Here is a 20,544-nt window from a genome sequence, read left to right as displayed (position 1 = left end):
GTTTTCTCACATGATTTTTGTGATGGTCAAATGAGATCATGTAAGTGAAAGCATTTCATAAATAAGTGAGCGCTATGTAAACTGAAATGAACATTTACTTCTTTTTACTATTAGTATTATTAGAAAATTTAGCATTTTTCTAGCTTTACTTCAGATTTTGCTTGTTTCATTTATGCTCCTAAATAAGTATTCCATCTCCCAACTTTTGATAACAAATAGTGTACCACCAAAAAGATTGTTTAATGATACGTCCCATTTCCATGGGAAGTCGGAAAGCTGAGAATAGATGTTTATGACAATTTAAATACTATAGGTTATATTATTACAACCTTTAATTATGATCTTAATGATTATCTTAATTTATATATGAGGTTCTAAAGTGCTAAGAAATTTTTAGTACTTATAAGTGATAAAGTTATTAATAACATCTACACAATTGGAATTTATAACAACCCAGAGTTCCTAGTTTGTTGCTAAGATACTTCTGTGCTGTCCCTGAAAAACAACTTTAGGAAAATGTGAAACCAATATTTCTCTCGTGTGTTGGGTAAGTCATTTGGTTTTATTGAAATAACTAATCCGATTTTAATTAGAAGTATGGTTTTGTGTTTTAGTCTCCTGCCTCTTCTGCTCCATTCTTATACCTGCAACCTTCTGAGGTTATTTATCAACCAGTGGAAATTGCACAGGATGGTGGATATGTTCCTCCTCCGCTGTCTCTCATGGAAGCTTCAGTTCCAGAGGTATGTGTTAGTCTCAAAGTAAGTTATCTATAACCACTTCCTCTTAACACTTATTTCTTTTTCTTTTCTAAAAATATTTATTCAAGACCCTCATTGAAGTTGAACATCTTATGTTTTCTTTGATTTATTCACATCTCTTCCCCTTTTTTATATCTAAGAATGCTTCATCTTAGACTTCTTCACTAACTAATTCTGAACCATTTCTCAAATCCGTTCACTCTACTAGGCTATTCCCTGACTCAGTCCCCTTGAAAGAGTAAGATAAATGCTTCTCCTTCTGCTTTGCCTGTCAATCTGTATTGTTACTAACAGTCTGTCAATTAAAAGTGTATAAAAATGAAGTCAAAGAAGAAAATAATCTTTAAAAAATTCTTCCTTCAAAAATGTAAATCAAATTTATTTTATAACTGTAAACTGTAAATATTATCTTCCATGTGTTTAAATTATATTTGCAAACCATTACTAATAACCTCATCATCTATATGCCAGCAACTGTACATGGTATGTTTTAAATATGTTGTGAAAGACTGGGTACCTATTGGGTATCTATGAATATCCACCTCCCAATTTGAGTGTATTTTTCTAATTATTATTATTATTGCTAAGGTTTATAACATAATTTTTCTGGAACAATAATTTCCACAATTTTGGATCTTAATGTTTACTATCAATACTTTTACTATGATATCTCCATTCTTCATCTCACCCTCCATTTATCACTTGCTTGACTGAATCTACAAGCAGTCTTTGTTAAAGAAGGCTTATATGTGCTATATACTACTCTCTGAGTTTGTACATCCTTGTTTGTTCAACATGTTTGTTGTCTGTAAGTCTGAAAGAAATTAAGACTAGCTATAAAATAGCTGCATCATACTTGTATAAGTTTGCTAAGGCTGCTGGAACAAAGTACATGAACTGGATGGCTTAAAAAATAGAAATGTATTTTCTCACAGTTCTGGAGCCTAGAAGTCCAAAATCAAGGTGTTGGAAGAATTGGTTCCATCTGAGGACTGTGAGGGAAGGATCTATTCCAGGCCTTTCTTCTTGGCTTGTAGATGACCACTGTCTCCCTGTGTCTTCACATTATCTTTCCTGTTTCTATGTCCAAGTTTCCCATTTTTATAAGGATACCAGTCATACTGTATTAATTTCCACCCTAATGACCATACTTTAATTTGCTCACCTCTGTCAAGACCCTTTCTCCAAATAAGGTCATACTCTGACATACTGGGGGTTAGGACATCAACACATAAGTTTTAAGAGAACACAGTTCAACCCATAACAACACTTTTTTCTCTTAGAACTTCTAGTCTACTCTTTTCTGATGTTCAGTATAGCTATAAAGAAGTTTGAAACCAGCCTGACTTTCCCCCTTATACGTAATTTGCTTTTTCTTCCTGCGTGCCTGAAAAGTCTGTCTTAACTTGAAATCACTTCACCAGGATATGTCTTGGAATTTATCAGTCTTTTTTTTCAAAAAAAAAATTTTATTTATTTATTTATTTTTGGCTGCGTTGGGTCTTCATTGCTGCACGAGGGCCTTTCTCTAGTTGCAGCGAGCAGGGGCCACTCTTCATCGCAGTGCATGGGCTTCTCATTGCGGTGGCTTCTGTTGCAGAGCACAGGCCCCAGGCGCATGGGCTTCAGTAGTTGTGGCACGCAGGCTCAGTAGTTGTGGCTCACGGGCTCTAGAGCACAGGCTCAGCAGCTGTGGCGCACGGGCTTAGCTGCTCTGCGGCATGTGGGATCCTCCCGGACCAGGGCTCGAACCCATGTCCCCTGCATTGGCAGGCGGATTCCTAACCACTGCTCCACCAGGGAAGCCCTATCAGTCTTTATAATATTTTTCCTGGGACACAGTTTGCTCCTTTGATTCTCAGGCTAGTTTTTATTTCAGTTTCTTTTTTCCTGTTAGAACTTTGAAAAAAAAATTTTTTATTCCAGTTGTGTTTCTTCTTCTTCAGGAACACCATTTATGCATATGTTAGATCTCTTTTTTGTCTTTCATATCCGTCATCTCTGAGGTAATTTATCATAGTGGTTTTTAATGTTGTTTTATATGCTTTTTCAAGACAATTATGACTATATTTTTCATTGTGTTTAGTCTACTTTTTATTATGACTAATGAAGATTTCATCTCTATTTTATTTTTATCTTTTTTATCCCAAACTCTGCTGCTTTGCTTACATCATTGCCTGTAAATGTTGTCTGTTGGCTTAAAATATTTTTGGAGCTCTTTTTAGAGTTCATGTTATTACAATTTCTTTAAGATCAAAAGAATTATATTTATCTGAACTGCTCTACTATTTTCTGGGGTGATTTCTCATCTTTTTCTTTTTTTCCCCTTTTTGCTTTTCCCTTGATGGAGTTGAAGAGGATGAGAAGAGTCTTAGGTTGCTTCCTTTTCCTTCATATCTTTACATGTCTTTAAATGATGCCAGCTATTTTTTGAAATACAGGGTAGGAGAAGCATGCTGTTGTCTTAAACAGCCTACCACCAAGTCTGTTATGTCTCCTGCTTGAGATGCTCTTCCCTCAGTTATTAGCATTCTGGAGATCATTTGGCTCCTGGCAAAGTCTCTTTTTTCGTAGATTTTCTGTATGGGGTGTAGTAATTGTTACTTCACTTTCCACTTGCACCCTGCTTCACCTCCAGCAATGTTCCTCAGCTATAATGCAAGGTAGTAGACCACAAAATAGTGAAAACCTAATTTCTCCTTCAATTCTGCCTCCCCTGCTATTAAGTAAAATTGGATCTCTGTGAAGATCTTTCCTCCTTCTGCCTTGGCCTGACACACCCCTACACGTGAGACTCTAAAGAATCTTTGAATAGGCCTTTCAGAACATTTACCTTCAGGGAAATTATAACCTTCCTCAGGCTTCAGAATTCTCCATTATATTGGTCCAAATTGCATAGCATTTGGCAGACATTCTACATTGTAATTCAGGATCGTGGACACTTCCTCGTTTACTTGATAATGGCATTTTAAAAATCTATCTTTTGTTCTTTTTGTTGTTTTCTGGTTTTCAAGGAGGGGCACAGTGAGGTAAGAATGCTTTTACATTAGGTTTTTAGCCATAATCTACTTTTGGCACTGAACCATATTCTTAATTCCTGACATCAGGTAACTTATCAGGTTATATTTCACTATTTAGTGGAATCTAATAAGACTTTTCTGGAAATATTGCTTCTATTATTAGCTTATAACTTATACCATTAATTTTATGATATTTCCATACAAAATGATATAAGCATATTTTTATTTTTATATTGTTTCTGATAGAAGATATAAGTCTAATATATAAATTAATAAATAGGGTGGGGTGGTTTATATTTTAAGTGTTTTTTCCCTAAAATTAAAAAACACAGGGCTTGTTCTTATGAGTTTGATAGTTAGATTCCCTAAAATATAAAAATGAATTAACATTATTTCTCACTTATTTCAATAGCTATTTCCCCCTTCACTCTTAGAATATAGTGCCTTCTACTTTGCAAAGTAAATAGAAACTACTTTGTGGAAACCAACTCGGCTTCCAGTCCCCAACATACAAACTTACCTGACTCATAACCCATCCTCAGCTTCTTATATTTGTTTAGTAACCTTTCTCGCCCAAGGTTATTTGTGCCTCTTTGCTCTGGATACTATAACTTCCCTCTTCCTCAGAGACCTCATTCCACTATTCTCCTTTTCTCATGTATTTTAAGACATTTTCTCTCCATTGGTTCAGAGCTTCACCACTTAGTAGTGTGTTTCTTTGAGTAATCACTTAACTCTTCACAGGGTTGGTTTTGTAATATCCACATTAATAACATAAAGACATCCAGAAAATCTATTTTGCAAGACTGATGCAAAGATTAGAGTTGTTGTATACAGAAAGTTCTTTGTATAGTGCCTAGCACCTGGTAGGAGATAATTACTATCCTTTGACACACCCCCACCAATGCCTTAATTCTCTTCTACCTTTCAAAGCCAAGCTTGAAAAATTAATCTACATTTAGTATTTCCACTGCCTCACTACCCATTCTCCCCTCACCTGCTGAAGTCTACTTCATTACCTTTCCACTGAAGCTGCCTTTGATAAAGTTCCTCAGTGATTCCCTAATTGCCAGATACGTTCCTTTCTTTTCAGTCTTTCTTGACCTGTCAGAGAAATTGGACATACTCCTTGAAACCCTTCCTACCTTTGGTTTCCATGATAATGCTCTCTTCTGGCAATCCTTTTACCTCCTTTCATTTTCCTTTGTAAGCTGATCTTTTGCTCCCCATTATTTCATATTCGATTCTCCATTGTTTCACCCTACATACTCACTCTGATGTTATCATCCATACTCATCTCTCTAGCCCCAGCATCACTTCTGAATTTTAGACCTGCACTCTCCAGTACAACAATAGCCATTACCACATGAGGCTATTGAGCACTTGAAATGTGTGGCTGGTCTGAATTGAGATGTGTTGTAAGTGCAAAATACACACCAAGTTTTAATGACATAGTATGAAAAAGGAATGTAAAATTTATCACTAATTTTATATTGAATATACTTTAGTATATTTTTAATATATTGGTTTAAATAAAATATATTACTGGAAATTAATTTTACTTGTTTCTTTTTACTTTTCTAACATGGCTACTGGAAATTTTTCTTTCAGTTTTATTGAGATATAATTGACATACAGCACTGTGTAAGTTTAAGCTGTACAGCATAATGATTTGATTCACATACATCATGAAATGATTATCACAACAAGTTTGGTGAACATCCATCATCTCATATAAATAGAAAATTAAAGAAATAGGAAAAAATTTGTGTGTGATGAGAACTCTTAGGATTTACTCTCAACAACTTTCCTATATAACGTACAGCAGTGTTAATTATATTTATCATGTTGTACATTACAGCCCTAGTACTTATTTACCTATAACTGGAAGTTTGTACCTTTTGACTGTCTTGATTTTAATTAATATGTAGTTCACATTATTTCTATTAGTGCTGCTTTAGAGCTACATCTACAATAGCTTTTGATTGACTGTATACCTCTACTAGAAGTCCTACAAATATCTCAACTTTTATGTGTTACAAAACTAACTTCTTCTCTTTAACCCCCTCACAATAACATAAACATCAAACTTGCTTTTCTTATATTCCATATTTCACTGAATGGTGCCACCATCTGCTGGAAAAGCCATAAATCTGCTTTTACATGATCTGTTCCCTGCCTGTTACTCTGCTGCCTCATCTTTCAGCTGTCGTTCGGTGAATAATCTTCCTTCCAGCTGTACCAAACAACTTACACAGATCTCCCAAATGAGGTGTGTTCTTAGTTGCCTCTCTGCCTTTTCACATACCGTTCCCACCTCTCTCCCTACTTCTTCAAATTCAAGCATAAACTCCACTAGAAAACTTCCCCTGACCACATCCCCAACTTTCTAAAGCTATATCAAGTAATTCTTTTCTTTTCTCCCATGCATTCCTATACATGTGTCATAGGACTTAGGGTAATTTTGACTAGTCTGTCTCAGATAAGTCTATAAGTGAATTAAAGATAGAGAATGTGTTTCTCATTTGTGTTTCTCCATTGTGTAGCAAAAGGCCTAGTAAATTGTAATGCTGAATAAATATTTTTAATTAATACATGAAAAACAATATTTTTTTCCTTTGTTTTGTTATAGCCTTATTCTGATCATGGAGTTCAAGCAACATATCACCAGGTTTATGCTCCAAGTGCCATTGCTATGCCTGCACCTGTGATGCAGCCTGAACCAATTAAAGTAAGAAGTTTGTTTTGATTTTTTTCTGTTATTCTTCAGTCATATTTCAAGTTTTCCAAATTTCTCTTCTGAAAAGAAACAACTTTGGATATTTATGTCACATTTGCAATCAGAAGTACAGAATTAGTTAATTATTTCATGTGAAGGAAATACAATTCTAAACTAGCTATAATTTCTATTAATTAGTTTTGAACAAGTTATAAACCACACATGGTCAAAACTTTTTATTTACTGTAGTAAAATATATACGACTAAAAATCTTCCATTTTTAATAAGTTCTGGAGACCTAATATGTATGGTGGTGAGTATAATGTTAACCTTATTGTGGTAATATATGTGTATCAAATCATCATGTTGGATACCTTAAACTTACACATTGTTATATGTCAATTATATCCCAATAAAGCTGGGAAAAAAATCTTCCATTTTTAAGTGTACAGCTAAGTGGTATTAATTACATCCATATTGCTGTGCAACTGTTACCACTATCTAGTTCCAAACTTTTTCATCACCCCAAATAGAAACTCTGTACCCATTAAGCAATAACTTTATATTCTTCTCTCTGCAGTCCCTGGTAACTTCTAGTCTACTGTCTGTCTCTATGAATTTGCCTAGATACTTCATATACTAAGATTTTTATTATGTTAATGGCATGTAACATTTATGGGGAGATGAAAACAGTTAATGATCTACTCTTCCAGTTTGGGAATTTTGTGCTCATGCACCTTAAATCAGATCCAGGCCAGGAGTGGTAATCTAGTTAGATCCATGTGTGTATTCAATATATAAATATATTAGGGAAATGTGACTACATCTCTAATAAAGAACCCAAACTGATTAACTATTATGATGGTACTATGAATCTTGCTTGCAGTGTACTCTTTACAATAAAATGATGGAGGTTAGCGATTTCACACTCATATTTTTGCTTCTGACCCAGACCATATATTGGAACTCAATACCAGGACAGTCTACTTTAAGGAGCCTCCACAGTCTTTCGAATCTCCTCACCCCTTCACTGCATTTCTTCAGTGCTCTTGCCACTGTACTGCAAACATGGACTAAAATCATAATTTTAACCTAATACCAAAGCCTAAAGTGTTAGTAAACGTTACTTATAGAGAGCTCATTATAGTATCAAAATCTTCTAAAACAAACTTCTCCTAATGTTAATACTTTCTCCAGATACACTTCTCTAGAAATAGCTGAAATAGCTATGCCATATTAGATAATCAATTGCAGATTATAAATATATTATACACACACACATTATATATATATAAACACAAATGATTGAAGTTGTACTTCTAAATAATTCCAATAGAGGATAGAGTGGTAGTTGGATGGAGAAATTTCCAAAGAATATTAATGTTAAACATCCTTGATTTAAAGTTTAATTCTTCTAGTTTAAGAGTATACACTTTTCTACATTTTCTTAAATCTGTGAGTAGGAAATTCAGAAATTGTACAGAGAAACTGGTATCTTATTCTTTATCATATAAAAATTATACATATGTTGAATATAAATCATAACAGTGGTGTGAATAGACACCTTTCTTTGTGCATATAAGCATAAAACTGGAATCAGAAATCTGCCTCTTGCATGTCTGGAGAAATGCTGCTAAGAAGAACTTTACCCTTTCTATCCTGATACAGATCTTTGCTCTGCTGTGCCACAGGCTAAAGGCTAACAAAACCACTGACTTGTTTCTATTTGTATTTAATCTGTCTTGTTAAGGCTTATAATAATTGTGGTTTTCACATGGGATACATCCTAGGGAAGATTTTGGTCCTGACAGAGTTAAGATTTCAGGACTAGGGAAGAGTTTAAGAGCTATGAACTGTGGTTAACTAGCTTACTCCAAAGCCCACGTCTCACACAACTGTAATTAGATTTCATCGAATCTGAGCTAGCATGGATTATACAACACACCATTATTTTATGTATCACTATGAAAGAAAAAAACCTTGCCATCAATTGTAAATGTATACTGATTCAGAGTTTTTGAAATATGAAAAGATGTATATCTCAGAATCAATGAAGTTTGGCATGTTTTATTTTTATTCATTTATTTATATTTTTTGGCTGCACTGTGTGGCATGTGGGAACTTAGTTCCCGGACCAGGGATAGAACCCATGCCCCCTGCATTGGAAGCACAGAATCTTAACCACGGGACCACGAGGAAAGTCCCTGGCATGTTTTATTTTTAATTTAGATATGCAGGATTGTAGGAAGCTTGAGTTGAGAGTCAGAAAAAGAACCCACAATTCCCCTTTTGTTAGAGATGAGGGGAAAAAAAGAAAATTCAATTAAATAAACCTTCAAAATCAAAACTGGAACACAGGGCTTTTGTATAGAGTTTTATATTTCCTATTTTATCTTTCAAGGTTGAATGTTCCATGTATTTTATACTCAAATATTTTTCTTTAGGTGATTTGATGGCACTCAATAGAAAATGGTGGCCCACTCAGCAACAGAAACTCCAAAACCCATTCTATAGTTTTCTAAAACTACAATCTTGTAGACATACTTTACTATACAAATTTTGCTGTGTGGAAAATTATCTACTTTTGTTTATAGTGCATTTGTATTATAATATAGAAATATTAATCCAGAAATGTTACTAAATCAATAGGAGAAGACTGTTTCCTAAAATTTATTAAAGTAGACTAATATTAAAATACTGACATTTGAAACATTAACCTTTTTTCTTCCTGTGCAAATTTTCCCTGGTGTACCAAAAACCTTGGTGACTTAAAATTATAGAAAAGTAGAAATACTCCTTGGAAGAATTTGAGCCTATTGTTTTTATAAAAAAGTGTAAGTCATTTTTAAAACTCTATTATAATTTTAAGGATGTTAATTGTATATATCCAGAAGTAGTGATTTCAGACGTCAAAACTATCTTAAAGCAACAAATCTAATCAATAAAATAGAGACCTTATCCAGAGTTCAGAGCACAAGTCTAACTGCTATAAATGACTGTTTGCCAGAAGCTACTCACTGACGGTAAGCCACAGGCTACTGTTTTCTGTCAAATCAAATAATACATTGTAAAGCAGACCAATATAGAAACTATTTATTAGGTTAATATGGTATTAATTAGGGTATCATTCCCTAATTCAGCACAGTCACATACAGAATTAATTTTAAAGTCAATAAAGCAAAATCACATAATGTCAAAATTATCCCATTGAACTAGACTATAGGAAGGAACAAAAGGAAAATCTTTGTCTATTTGGGCATTTGAAGCTTTTAAGATGAATATCAGATCCCTAGGTAATAAAGGTGTAAGTGGAGAGTTGTAAAGTATTTATGTTTCCTTACAGTGTTTTTCCATTTTTGCATTAATTTAAGTGTCTAATAAGTTTATTCTTATGAGGATTAATTGAGATACTGGAAAGTGAGTAAATTATAATTTGAAGTTCACCTTTAAGTTAAATGTTCTTTTTATTTAACTCCAATGTATTATTCATGAAAACATTTGATATTAAGGATAATATTTAACCACTTGCCAGGCTATGAGGAATTTCTTCTAATTAAGGCACTGATCGGGCTTGAATGAAAAACACAACTATTGGCCTGTTAGACCTTACTTGTTGGAAAGACAGAATGATTCAAAAGTAAATTGGAAAGGGATCTGACCTACTACCACTGTCTGTTTTTTTAGCTCAGAGACCCATAATGTGCGTTCACCTAAACATTAGCAACTATCTTACCTTACAGAAAAATTCTACTACTGTCTTTTTCCTAACCATTTCCTCATTTCAGTATCATTAACACTTCCTATAAAGTAATTAGAGATTAAAATTCCTTCATATTCAGCAGGTCCTCAGGGTAGAGGAGGACAGTTGTAAAGTATTGCATTCTGGAGGGCAGGAATAGGAAAAACCTGTGCTTTGCAGCTCTGAGCATACAAGAGGGTAAAAATTTTCATGGATTGTGCATAGGTCTAACTATAGATAGCCTCAGAGGGGACAGAGAACAGTAAGGGGAGTCAAGGACTCATGAAACCAATTTTTAGAATTGTCATGGATAGATCTCCATTCAGTGATGAATAAACAGAAAAGTACACACTGCATGGGTCTCATGAAAAATTTTTTGCATATGGCACTACATTAAAGATAGGATAAATAGCATATATATTATATATATATATATACAATATATAAGAACATATATAAGAGGAAATTAAATTAATTTTTAAAAATATATCCCATGTTCCTGGAAATTACAAACTAAAAAACAGGAAAAATAAAATGGGTGCTAGCCAGTGTAAGAAAACACTGTATGAAACTATTAATATGATGAAAATAATTAAATGTGTCTTTACTGCATGCTTGATACCACTGAGAAAAAGTTGTCTGGCCCTCTGAAATACCTACAGTGAAGCTCATTGATAAACCCATCATTCACAAAGAACTTCCCATTAGGATTTTAGTCTGCCCTATTAAATATGGGGGATGTGCAGTCACATTAGAAGAAAGCCTTCAGAATGAGAGACCAAAACAAACAGATAAAAAAAGAAATTCAGACGAAACATATAATTCAGGGAACAGAAAAAAATCAAAAAACTACAATTAATATCCTCTCAGAGATAACATTTATGAGAAGTGGTCCATACATAGTCATCCCAGAAAACACTTTATTTTTTCTCAAACATCTTAGTCCTTTTAATTGTTTTCAGCTTTGTATTTTGAAATAATTTCAGATTTACAGAAAAGTCACAGAAATAATAGTTTCTATATATCCTTCACCTTGCTGTTCTTTGACTGGAGGGCACTGGTACAGGAAATGAACAATAATACAATTCTCTTAACTATATACCTTCTTCAGATTTCACTAGTTTTACCACTAATGTGATATCTGAAATAAATTACACGTGAAAGGGTTAGACATAGGCAAAAGATTTTAGAAAATATATTTTTAAAAGACAGAGGTGAATAATAATAGAGAAAAAGATAAAATCAGAAGATTAATTCAAGAAGTCAAATATTAATTCTGGAAAAAGACATAGAGAAAATGGTTTGGGGGAAATTAGGAAAAAATTAATACAAGAAAATTCCCTAGGAAGTTAATGACAGGAGTGTCTAGATTAAAGGGGCCCAGAGGGAGATCATAATGGTGGAGTAGGAGGATGCAGGCAGAGCTCACCTCCCTCCATGAACACATCAAAAATATATCTACACGTGGAGCAATTCTCACTGAAAACAAACTGGAAGTCATCTGGCAGAAAGACTCTTATACAACCAAGGTTGTAACAAAGATCCAAGATCCAGATGGAATTGGGTAGGAAGGGAAGAGAAATGATCAGGTCAGGAGGGAACAGGGAAGAGGAGAGGGATTACACAGGCTCAGAGGGATTGCACAGGCTCACTCCCTGGGGAGTGAGAGGTTCAATCCATGTTTCAGGTATCCCCAGCATGGGGGTCTGACACTGAGAGGACAAGTTGCCTTAGCAGGTTTGAAAACCAGAGGGACTGACAGCAGGGCTGTAAGAAACCTAGACTCCACTTGTGAAGATCACACACACTACCGAAACAAGGCAGAAGAAGCAGATAGAAACTGCCTGGGACTCTGGCCAGTTTCCTGCCACCACCCCGGTGTGCACCCCGGCCCGAGACAAACACCAACTCCAGCCCCACTTGCTCTGCAGTACAGCTTCACACTGGCTCATAGGCTGCCATGGCCAAGGGGAGTGCACAGTTCTGGGGGACAGAGCCAACTCAAACACAGAAAAGCATCTGAATAGGGCAAGGGTGGCCATTTCTGGCACTAGTGGAGGCAGTGGATTGGGAGTGGCTCAGAACTCTCACTGGTGCTGGGACTGCCACAGCCCACACCCCAACCCACACTGGGTACTCCAGCCCCACCTACTCTGTGGTGCAGCTCCATTCTGGGCAAGGGCTACTGCAGCCGAGGGGAGTGCACAGTTGTGGGGAACAGAGCTGGCTCAGATCTGACAAGGCATCTAAACAGGGCAAGGGCAGCCATTGCTGGCACCAGCAGAGTCAGCAGATTGGGAGCAGTCTGGAATGCAGACTGCTGCCAGGACCACCACAGCCTACACCCCAACCCATGCCAAAAGCCTGTTCCAGCCCCTCTTGTTCCAGTACTGCTCCCTTTTGGGGCAAGGGTGACAGTGCTGGGAGGAGGGAGAACACAATTAGAGGGAAGGGAGCCAGCTCTGACTTGACTCTCAGGACTTCTGCTCCAGGAACTTGGGACCTGACCCTTCCTTCAATAGGGTAGTTTTGGCCACTGAGCAGTGAAGAATCCCTGGCTCACACCTAGCTCTGGCTCTGGCTCTGTCCCCTCCATGTCCAGCCCCACCTCTTATCAAGGTGATAGCTGCCAGCATACCCTGGGGAAAGACGTAACTCATGATCACATCAGATCCAGCTTTCCCACCAAAGCCACTGGGCACGAACAGACTGTATAGGGACAGTCCCACATAAGGACACCCCTTCAAAACCAGGATAGGTAACTGATTGAGCTAATTTCATAGAAGTGGAGAAATTTAAGCAGAAAGAGAAGAGAGAGCAGTTTGTTTCAGATGAAAGAATAAGAGAAAAACCCTGAAAAAACAACTAATGAAACAGAATAAATAATTTACCAGATAAAGAGTTCAAGCATTAGTAATAAGAATGCTAACTGAATTAGGGCAAAGAATTGATTAACACAGTGACAATTTTAACAAAGAAATAGAAAATATGAAAAAGAATCAGTACAGAAGAATATGATAACTGAAATGAAAAGAAACTAGAGGGAATTAACAGCAGACCAGGTGATGCATATGTGATCTGGAAGGTAGAATAATGGAAACCACCCAATCAGAACAGCAGAAAGAAAAACAAATTTAAAAAATGAGAACAGTTTAAAGAACCTCTAGGACAACATCAAGTGTGAAAACAGTCACATTATAAGGAGAAGAGAGAGAGAGAAAGGGGTTGAAAATGTATTTCATGAAATTATGGCTGAAAATTTACCAAACCTAAAGAAGGAAAGAGATATCCAGCTACAGGAACCACAGAGGGTCCCAAACAGACCCACACCAAGACATATCATAAATAAAATGGCAAAATTTAAAGATAATGAGAGGATTCTGAAGGCAGCAAGAGAAAAACAGAGTCAGTTCAAGGGAACCCCCATAAGGCTATCAGCTGATTTATCTGCAGAAACTTTGCAGGCCGGAAGGGAGTGGCATAATATATTCAAAGTCCTGAAAGGGAAAAACCTGCAACCTAGGACACCCTACCAAGCAAGATTATCATTTAGAATAAAAGGAGAAATACAGAATTCTTCAGACAAGCAAAAACTAAAAGAATTCAGCAATACTAAACCTACCCTAAAAGAAATGTTAAAGGGTCTTCTCTATGTGAAAAAGAAAAGGCCACAAGAAGTAAGAATCTATAGGAAAGGAAAAATACCACTAGTAAAGGCAAATACATAGTAAAGACTGTGGAGCAACCACTTAAATAAGCTAGTCCTAAGATTAAAAGATAAAAAATTGTAAAATCAACTATAATTACATTAGACAGTGAAATGATAAACATGAAGATGTAAAATATGACATCAAAAACACAAAACATGGAGGAGGGGAGGAAAAAACTTTACATCTTTCCAAATGTTTGAACTTAAATGACTACTGGTTTTAAAGAAGTAGATATAGTTACAGGTCTGCATATATAAACCCATGGCAACTACAAATCAAAAACCTACAATAGATACACAAAAACTAGAGAGAAAGGAACACAAGCATAGCACTAAAAAAATATCATCAACCACAAGGGTAGAAACTAAAAGAAGAAGAAAACAAGAAGAAAAACAACCAGAAAACAAGTAACAAAATGGCAATAAACACATACCTATCAATAATCACTTTAAATGTCAATCAATTAAATGCTCCAATCAAAAGACATCGAGTGGCTGACTGGAAAAAAAAAAACCCATCTATTACAAGAGACTCACTTCAGAGCTAAAGACACATAGACTGAAAGTTAGAGTATGAAGAGAATATATTTCATGCAAATGGAAGTGACAAAAAAGCTGGGTAGCAATACTCATATCAGACAAAAGAAACTTTAAAACAAAAGCCATAAAGAAAAAAAAAGGGCATTATATAATAATAAAGAAATCAATACAAGAAGAGGATTTTATACTTGTTAACATATGCTCACCCAATATAAGAGCACTTAAGTATATTAAGCAAATACTAACAGACATAAAGGAAGAAATTGGCAATAATACAAAAATAGTAGGAACTTTTAATACCCCACTGACATGAATGGACAGATCATCCAGACAGAAAATCAATAAGGCAACAGAGATCCTAAATTACACAGTAGACCAGTTGGACTAATTAAGATCTATGGTATACTACCTCCAAAAAAACTAGAATACATATTTTTTTTCAAGAATTCATGGAATGTTCTCTACAATAAACCACATACTAGGTCACAGAACAAACCTCAACAAATTTAAGAGGATAGAAATTATTTCAAGCATCTTTTTTGACCACAATTGTATGAAACTAGAAATCAACTACAGAAAGAAAAACAGGAAAAGAACAAACACATGGAGACTAAACAACATGCTACTAAAAAAACCTATGGGCCAATAATGAAATGAAAGAAGAAAATCAGAAAATACCTTGAGACAAATGAAAATGAAAACACAATTTTCCAAAATCCACGGGATACAGCAAAAGCAGTTCTAAGAGGGAAGTTCATAGTGATATAGGACTTCCTTAAGAAACAAGAAAAATCTCAAACAACCTAACCTACCACCTAAAAGAACTAGAAAGAGAAGAACAAACAAAACCCAAAGTCAGCAGAAGGAAGGAAATAATAAAGATCAGAGAGGAAATAAATAAAAGAGATTTTAAAAATACAGAAGAGTAATAAAACCAAGAACTGGTTTTTTCAAAAGATAATCAAAATCAACAAGAAGAAAGGAGAGAGAGCCCAAATAAACAAAATAAGAAATAAAAGAGGAGAAATAGCAACCGATACCACAGGAAAAAAAAAAATCATAAGTGAATACTATGAACAATTAGATGCCAACTGATTGGACAACCTAGAAGAAATGGACAAGTTTCTAGAAACATACAGCCTGCCAAGACTGAGTCAAGAAGAAACAGATTATTTGAACAGGCTGATCTCCAGAAGTGAAATAGAATCTATAATTTTAAAAACTCCCTGCAAACAAAAGTCCAGGATGGGACAGCTTCACTGGGGAGTTCTACCAAACATACCAAAAAGAACATATACCTATCCTTCTCAAACTATTTTTAAAAACTGAAGAGCAGGGAACACTCCCAAATTCATTCTATTAAGGCCACCATCACCCTGATACCAAAACCAAAGACACTACAAAAAAAGAAAATTACAGATTACAGAAGGAAAAATTACATATTTGCTTCTAAATATAGAAGCAAAAATCCTCAACAAAATCTAAGCAAACTGAGTCCAACAATATATAAAAAGGATCATATACCATGATCAAGTGGAATTCATTCCAGGGTCACAAGGATGGTTTAACATATGCACATCAATCAGTGTCCGAAGTGTCCATCAACAGATGAATGGATAAAGAAAATGTGACATATATATATATATATATAAAATATATATAATGGAATATTACTCAGCCATAAAAAAGAATGAAATAATGCCATTTGCAGCAACATGATGGTTTAACATATGCACATCAATCAGTGTGATACACACATGAACAAAAGGAAAGACAAAAAACACATGATCATCTCAATAGACAGAGAAAAAGCATTTGACAAATTCAACATCCATCTATGATAAAACTGTCACCAAAGGGGTTATAGAGGGAACATATCTCAACATAGCGACACTATCTACAATAGCCAAGACATGGAAACAACCGAAGTGTCCATCAACAGATGAATGGATAAAGAAAATGTGACATATATATATATATATAAAATATATATAATGGAATATTACTCAGCCATAAAAAAGAATGAAATAATGCCATTTGCAGCAACATGGATAGACCTAGAGATTATCATACTAAGTGAAGTAAGTCAGGCAAATATATATCACTTATATGTGAAATCTAACAAACAGTACAAATGAACTTATTTACAAAACAGAATTAGACTCACAGACACAGAAAATAAACTTATGGTTACCAAAGGGGAAGGCGGGGAGGGATAAATTAGGAGTTTGAGATTAGCAGATACAAACTACTGTATATAAAATAGATAAACAACAAGGTCCTACTGTTTGGCACAAGGAACTATATTCAATAACCTGTAATGAACCAGAATGGAAAAGAATATGGAAAGACTATATATGTATGACTGAATCACTTTGCTGTATACCAGAAACTGACACAACACTGTATATCAACTATACTTCCATTTTTTTTTAAGTTATAAAATTATGTGCTCCAAACACAGTTCATTATATAGTAACCATACCTCAAAAAGAAAGGGAGGAAGGAGGGAGGGAGGGACATAGGGAGGGAGGGAGAGGAGGAAAGGAAGAAGGAAGGAGGGAGATAGGGAAGGAAGGAAAGGAAGAAGGAAGGAGGGAGGGAAGGAAGGGAGGGAGGGAGGGAGAAAAAGGTAAAAGAATGGAGTAGTTCCAAGATTCAGAGACAATGTTTACATTCTGGTGATTTCCTCCCATATTTTCAATATGTAAACACATATAAATACACATATTTCTAAATAAAATGGAAATTATGCATTAAAAAAAGAATATACAATGGAGAAAAGACAGTCTCTTCAACAAGTGGTGTTGGGAAAGCTGGACAGCTACATGTAGGTCAATGAAATTAGAACATTCCTTCACACCATATACAAAAGAAAAAAAAACCTCAAAATGGTTTAAAATCCTAAATGTAAAACAGGACATCATAAAACTCCTAGAAGAAAACATAGGCAATACATTTTTTACATAAATCGCAGTAATATCTTCTTAGGGCACAAGGAACTATATTCAATAACCTGTAATGAACCAGAATGGAAAAGAATATGGAAAGACTATATATGTATGACTGAATCACTTTGCTGTATACCAGAAACTGACACAACACTGTATATCAACTATACTTCCATTTTTTTTTAAGTTATAAAATTATGTGCTCCAAACACAGTTCATTATATAGTAACCATACCTCAAAAAGAAAGGGAGGAAGGAGGGAGGGAGGGACATAGGGAGGGAGGGAGAGGAGGAAAGGAAGAAGGAAGGAGGGAGATAGGGAAGGAAGGAAAGGAAGAAGGAAGGAGGGAGGGAAGGAAGGGAGGGAGGGAGGGAGAAAAAGGTAAAAGAATGGAGTAGTTCCAAGATTCAGAGACAATGTTTACATTCTGGTGATTTCCTCCCATATTTTCAATATGTAAACACATATAAATACACATATTTCTAAATAAAATGGAAATTATGCATTAAAAAAAGAATATACAATGGAGAAAAGACAGTCTCTTCAACAAGTGGTGTTGGGAAAGCTGGACAGCTACATGTAGGTCAATGAAATTAGAACATTCCTTCACACCATATACAAAAGAAAAAAAAACCTCAAAATGGTTTAAAATCCTAAATGTAAAACAGGACATCATAAAACTCCTAGAAGAAAACATAGGCAATACATTTTTTACATAAATCGCAGTAATATCTTCTTAGATCAGTCTCCCCAGGCCAAAGAAATAAAAGCAAAAATAAACAAATGGGACCTACTTAAACTTAAAAGCTTTTGCATAGCAAAGGAAACCATCAACAAAATGAAAAATACAACCTGTGGAATGGGAAAAAAATATTTGCAAATGATGCAACCAACAAGGGCTTAATTTCCAAAATATACAAACAACTAATACAACTCAATATCAAAAAAAATTAATTAATTAAAAAATGGGCAGAAGACCTAAATAGACATTTCTCCAAGGAAGACATATAGATGCCCAACAAGCACATGAAAAGACACTCAACACTGCTAATTATTAGAGAAGTGCAAATCAGAACCACAATGAGAGACTGGGCAGAAGACCTAAATAGACATTTCTCCAAGGAAGACATATAGATGCCCAACAAGCACATGAAAAGACACTCAACACTGCTAATTATTAGAGAAGTGCAAATCAGAACCACAATGAGGGACTTCCCTGGTGGTCCAGTGGTTAAGAATCCGCCTTCCAATGCAGGGGACACGGGTTTGATCCCTGGCTGGGGAACTAAGATCCCACATGCTGTGGGGCAACTAAGCCCACGCACTGCAACCACTGAGCCCCCGCACTCTAGAGCCTGTGTGCCACAACTAGAGAGCCACGTGCTGCAAGTACTGAGCCCACGCACTCTAGAGCCCACATGCCACAACTACAGAGCCCACATGCCGCAGCTACTGAGCCTGCACACACTAGAGCCCACGCACTGCAACAAAGAGCCTGTGCGCTTCAACAAAAGATCCCGCATGCTGCAACAAAGATCCTGCATGCCGCAACTAAGACCCGATGCAACCAAATAAATAAATATTTTTTTAAAAAACACACAATGAGGTGTCGCCTCATCCTGTCAGAATGCCTATCATCAAAAAGTCTACAATTAATAAATGCTAGAAAGGGTGTGGAGGAAACGGAGCCCCCCTTACACTGTGGGAATATAAATTGGTGCAGCCACTATGGAAAACAGTATGAAGTTTCCTTAGAAAACCAAAACAGAACTATCATACGATCCAGCAGTTCCACTCCTGGGTATATATCTGGAAAAAGTGAAATCTCTAATTGGAAAAGATACATACCCCAGTGTTCATAGCAGCCAAGATATGAAAACAACCTAAGTGCCCATCAGCAGATGTTCCACTTAAGAAGATGTGGTATATACAGTGGAATATTACTCAGCCATAAAAAAAGTGAAATATTGCTATTTGCAACTACATGGATGGGCCTAGAGAACATTATACTTAGTGAAGTAAGTCAGAAAAAGGCAAATATTATATGATATCACTTATACATGGAATCTAAAAAGTAATAAAAATGAATGTACAACCTAACCAAGGAGGTCAAACACCTATACTCTGAAAACTATGAAACATTAAAGCAACTACAACGAATAATCCTAAAATTTATATGGCACCACATAAGACCCCAAATAGCCAAAGCAGTCTTAAGAAAAAAGAACAAAGCTAGAGGTATCACACTCCCTGACGTTATACTACAAAGCTACAGTATTCAAAACAATATGGTACTGGCACAAAAACAGACACATAGACCAATGGAATAGAATAGAGAGCCCAGAAATAAACCTACACACTTATGGTCAATCTATGAAAAAGGAGGCAAGAGCATACAATGGAGAAAAGACACTCTCTTCAATACATGTTGCTGGGAAAACTGAACAGCTACATGTAAAGAAAAATTAGAACATTTTCTCATACCACATACAAAAATAAACTCAAAGTGGATTAAATACCTAAATGCAAGACCAGAAACCATAAAACTCCTAGAAGAAAACATAGGCAGAACACTCTTTGACATAAATTGTAGCAATATTTTTTGGGTCTGTCTCCTAAGGCAAAGGAAATAAAAGCAAAAATAAACAAATGGGACCTAATTAAACTTAAAAGCTTTTGCACAGCAATGGAAACCATCAACAAAATGAAAACACAACCCACTGAATGGGAGAAAATATTTGCAATTGATATGACCAATAAGGGGTTAATATCAAAAATAAATAACTCATACAACTTAATACCAAAAAAACCCCAAACAACCAATTAAAAAATGGGCAGGGACTTCCCTGGTGGCACAGTGGGTAAGAATCCGCCTGCCAATGCAGGGCAGGGCACACAGGTTCGAGCCCTGGTCCGGGAAGATCCCACATGCCGCGGAGCAACTAAGCCCATCGCCACAACTGCTAAGCCTGCACTCCAGAGCCCGCACGCCCCAACTACTGAGCCCGCCTACTGCAACTACAGAAGCCCACAGACCGTGATCCACAACAAGAGAAGCCACCGCAAGGAGAAGCCCGCGCACGGCAACAAAGAGTAGCCCCCGC

At 35.8% G+C, this 20,544-nt stretch overlaps 2 protein-coding genes across 7 annotated transcripts in view; one reads left to right on the top strand and one right to left on the bottom strand.

Moving 5' to 3' along the window:
• MARS2 (methionyl-tRNA synthetase 2, mitochondrial) overlaps window positions 1-20,544 on the bottom strand; it is a 129,925-nt gene that overhangs the window by 60,308 nt on the left and 49,073 nt on the right. Inside the window, exon 5 of one of the 6 annotated variants that reach the window (XR_003677279.2) lies at window positions 3,355-3,412. The exons of 4 other annotated variants lie outside the window; for them this stretch is intronic. The gene's annotated coding sequence lies outside the window, so the exon portion shown is untranslated. Of the gene's footprint in view, window positions 1-3,354; window positions 3,413-11,209; window positions 11,381-20,544 lie in introns of those variants that run through there. One more of the 6 variants, XR_003677277.2, reaches the window with a different exon arrangement.
• BOLL (boule homolog, RNA binding protein) overlaps window positions 1-20,544 on the top strand; it is a 68,520-nt gene that overhangs the window by 25,310 nt on the left and 22,666 nt on the right. The window contains exons 9-10 of the mRNA XM_024124643.1: window positions 615-743; window positions 6,414-6,512. Coding sequence (XP_023980411.1) covers window positions 615-743; window positions 6,414-6,512 — 228 coding nt within the window. The remainder of the gene's footprint in view (window positions 1-614; window positions 744-6,413; window positions 6,513-20,544) is intronic.

The sequence above is a fragment of the Physeter macrocephalus genome, chromosome 2, assembly GCF_002837175.3.
Source record: "Physeter macrocephalus isolate SW-GA chromosome 2, ASM283717v5, whole genome shotgun sequence".
Taxonomy (NCBI): domain Eukaryota; kingdom Metazoa; phylum Chordata; class Mammalia; order Artiodactyla; family Physeteridae; genus Physeter; species Physeter macrocephalus.
Note: the sequence above shows the minus strand (reverse complement) of the source record. Positions and strands in the feature narration are given on the sequence as shown.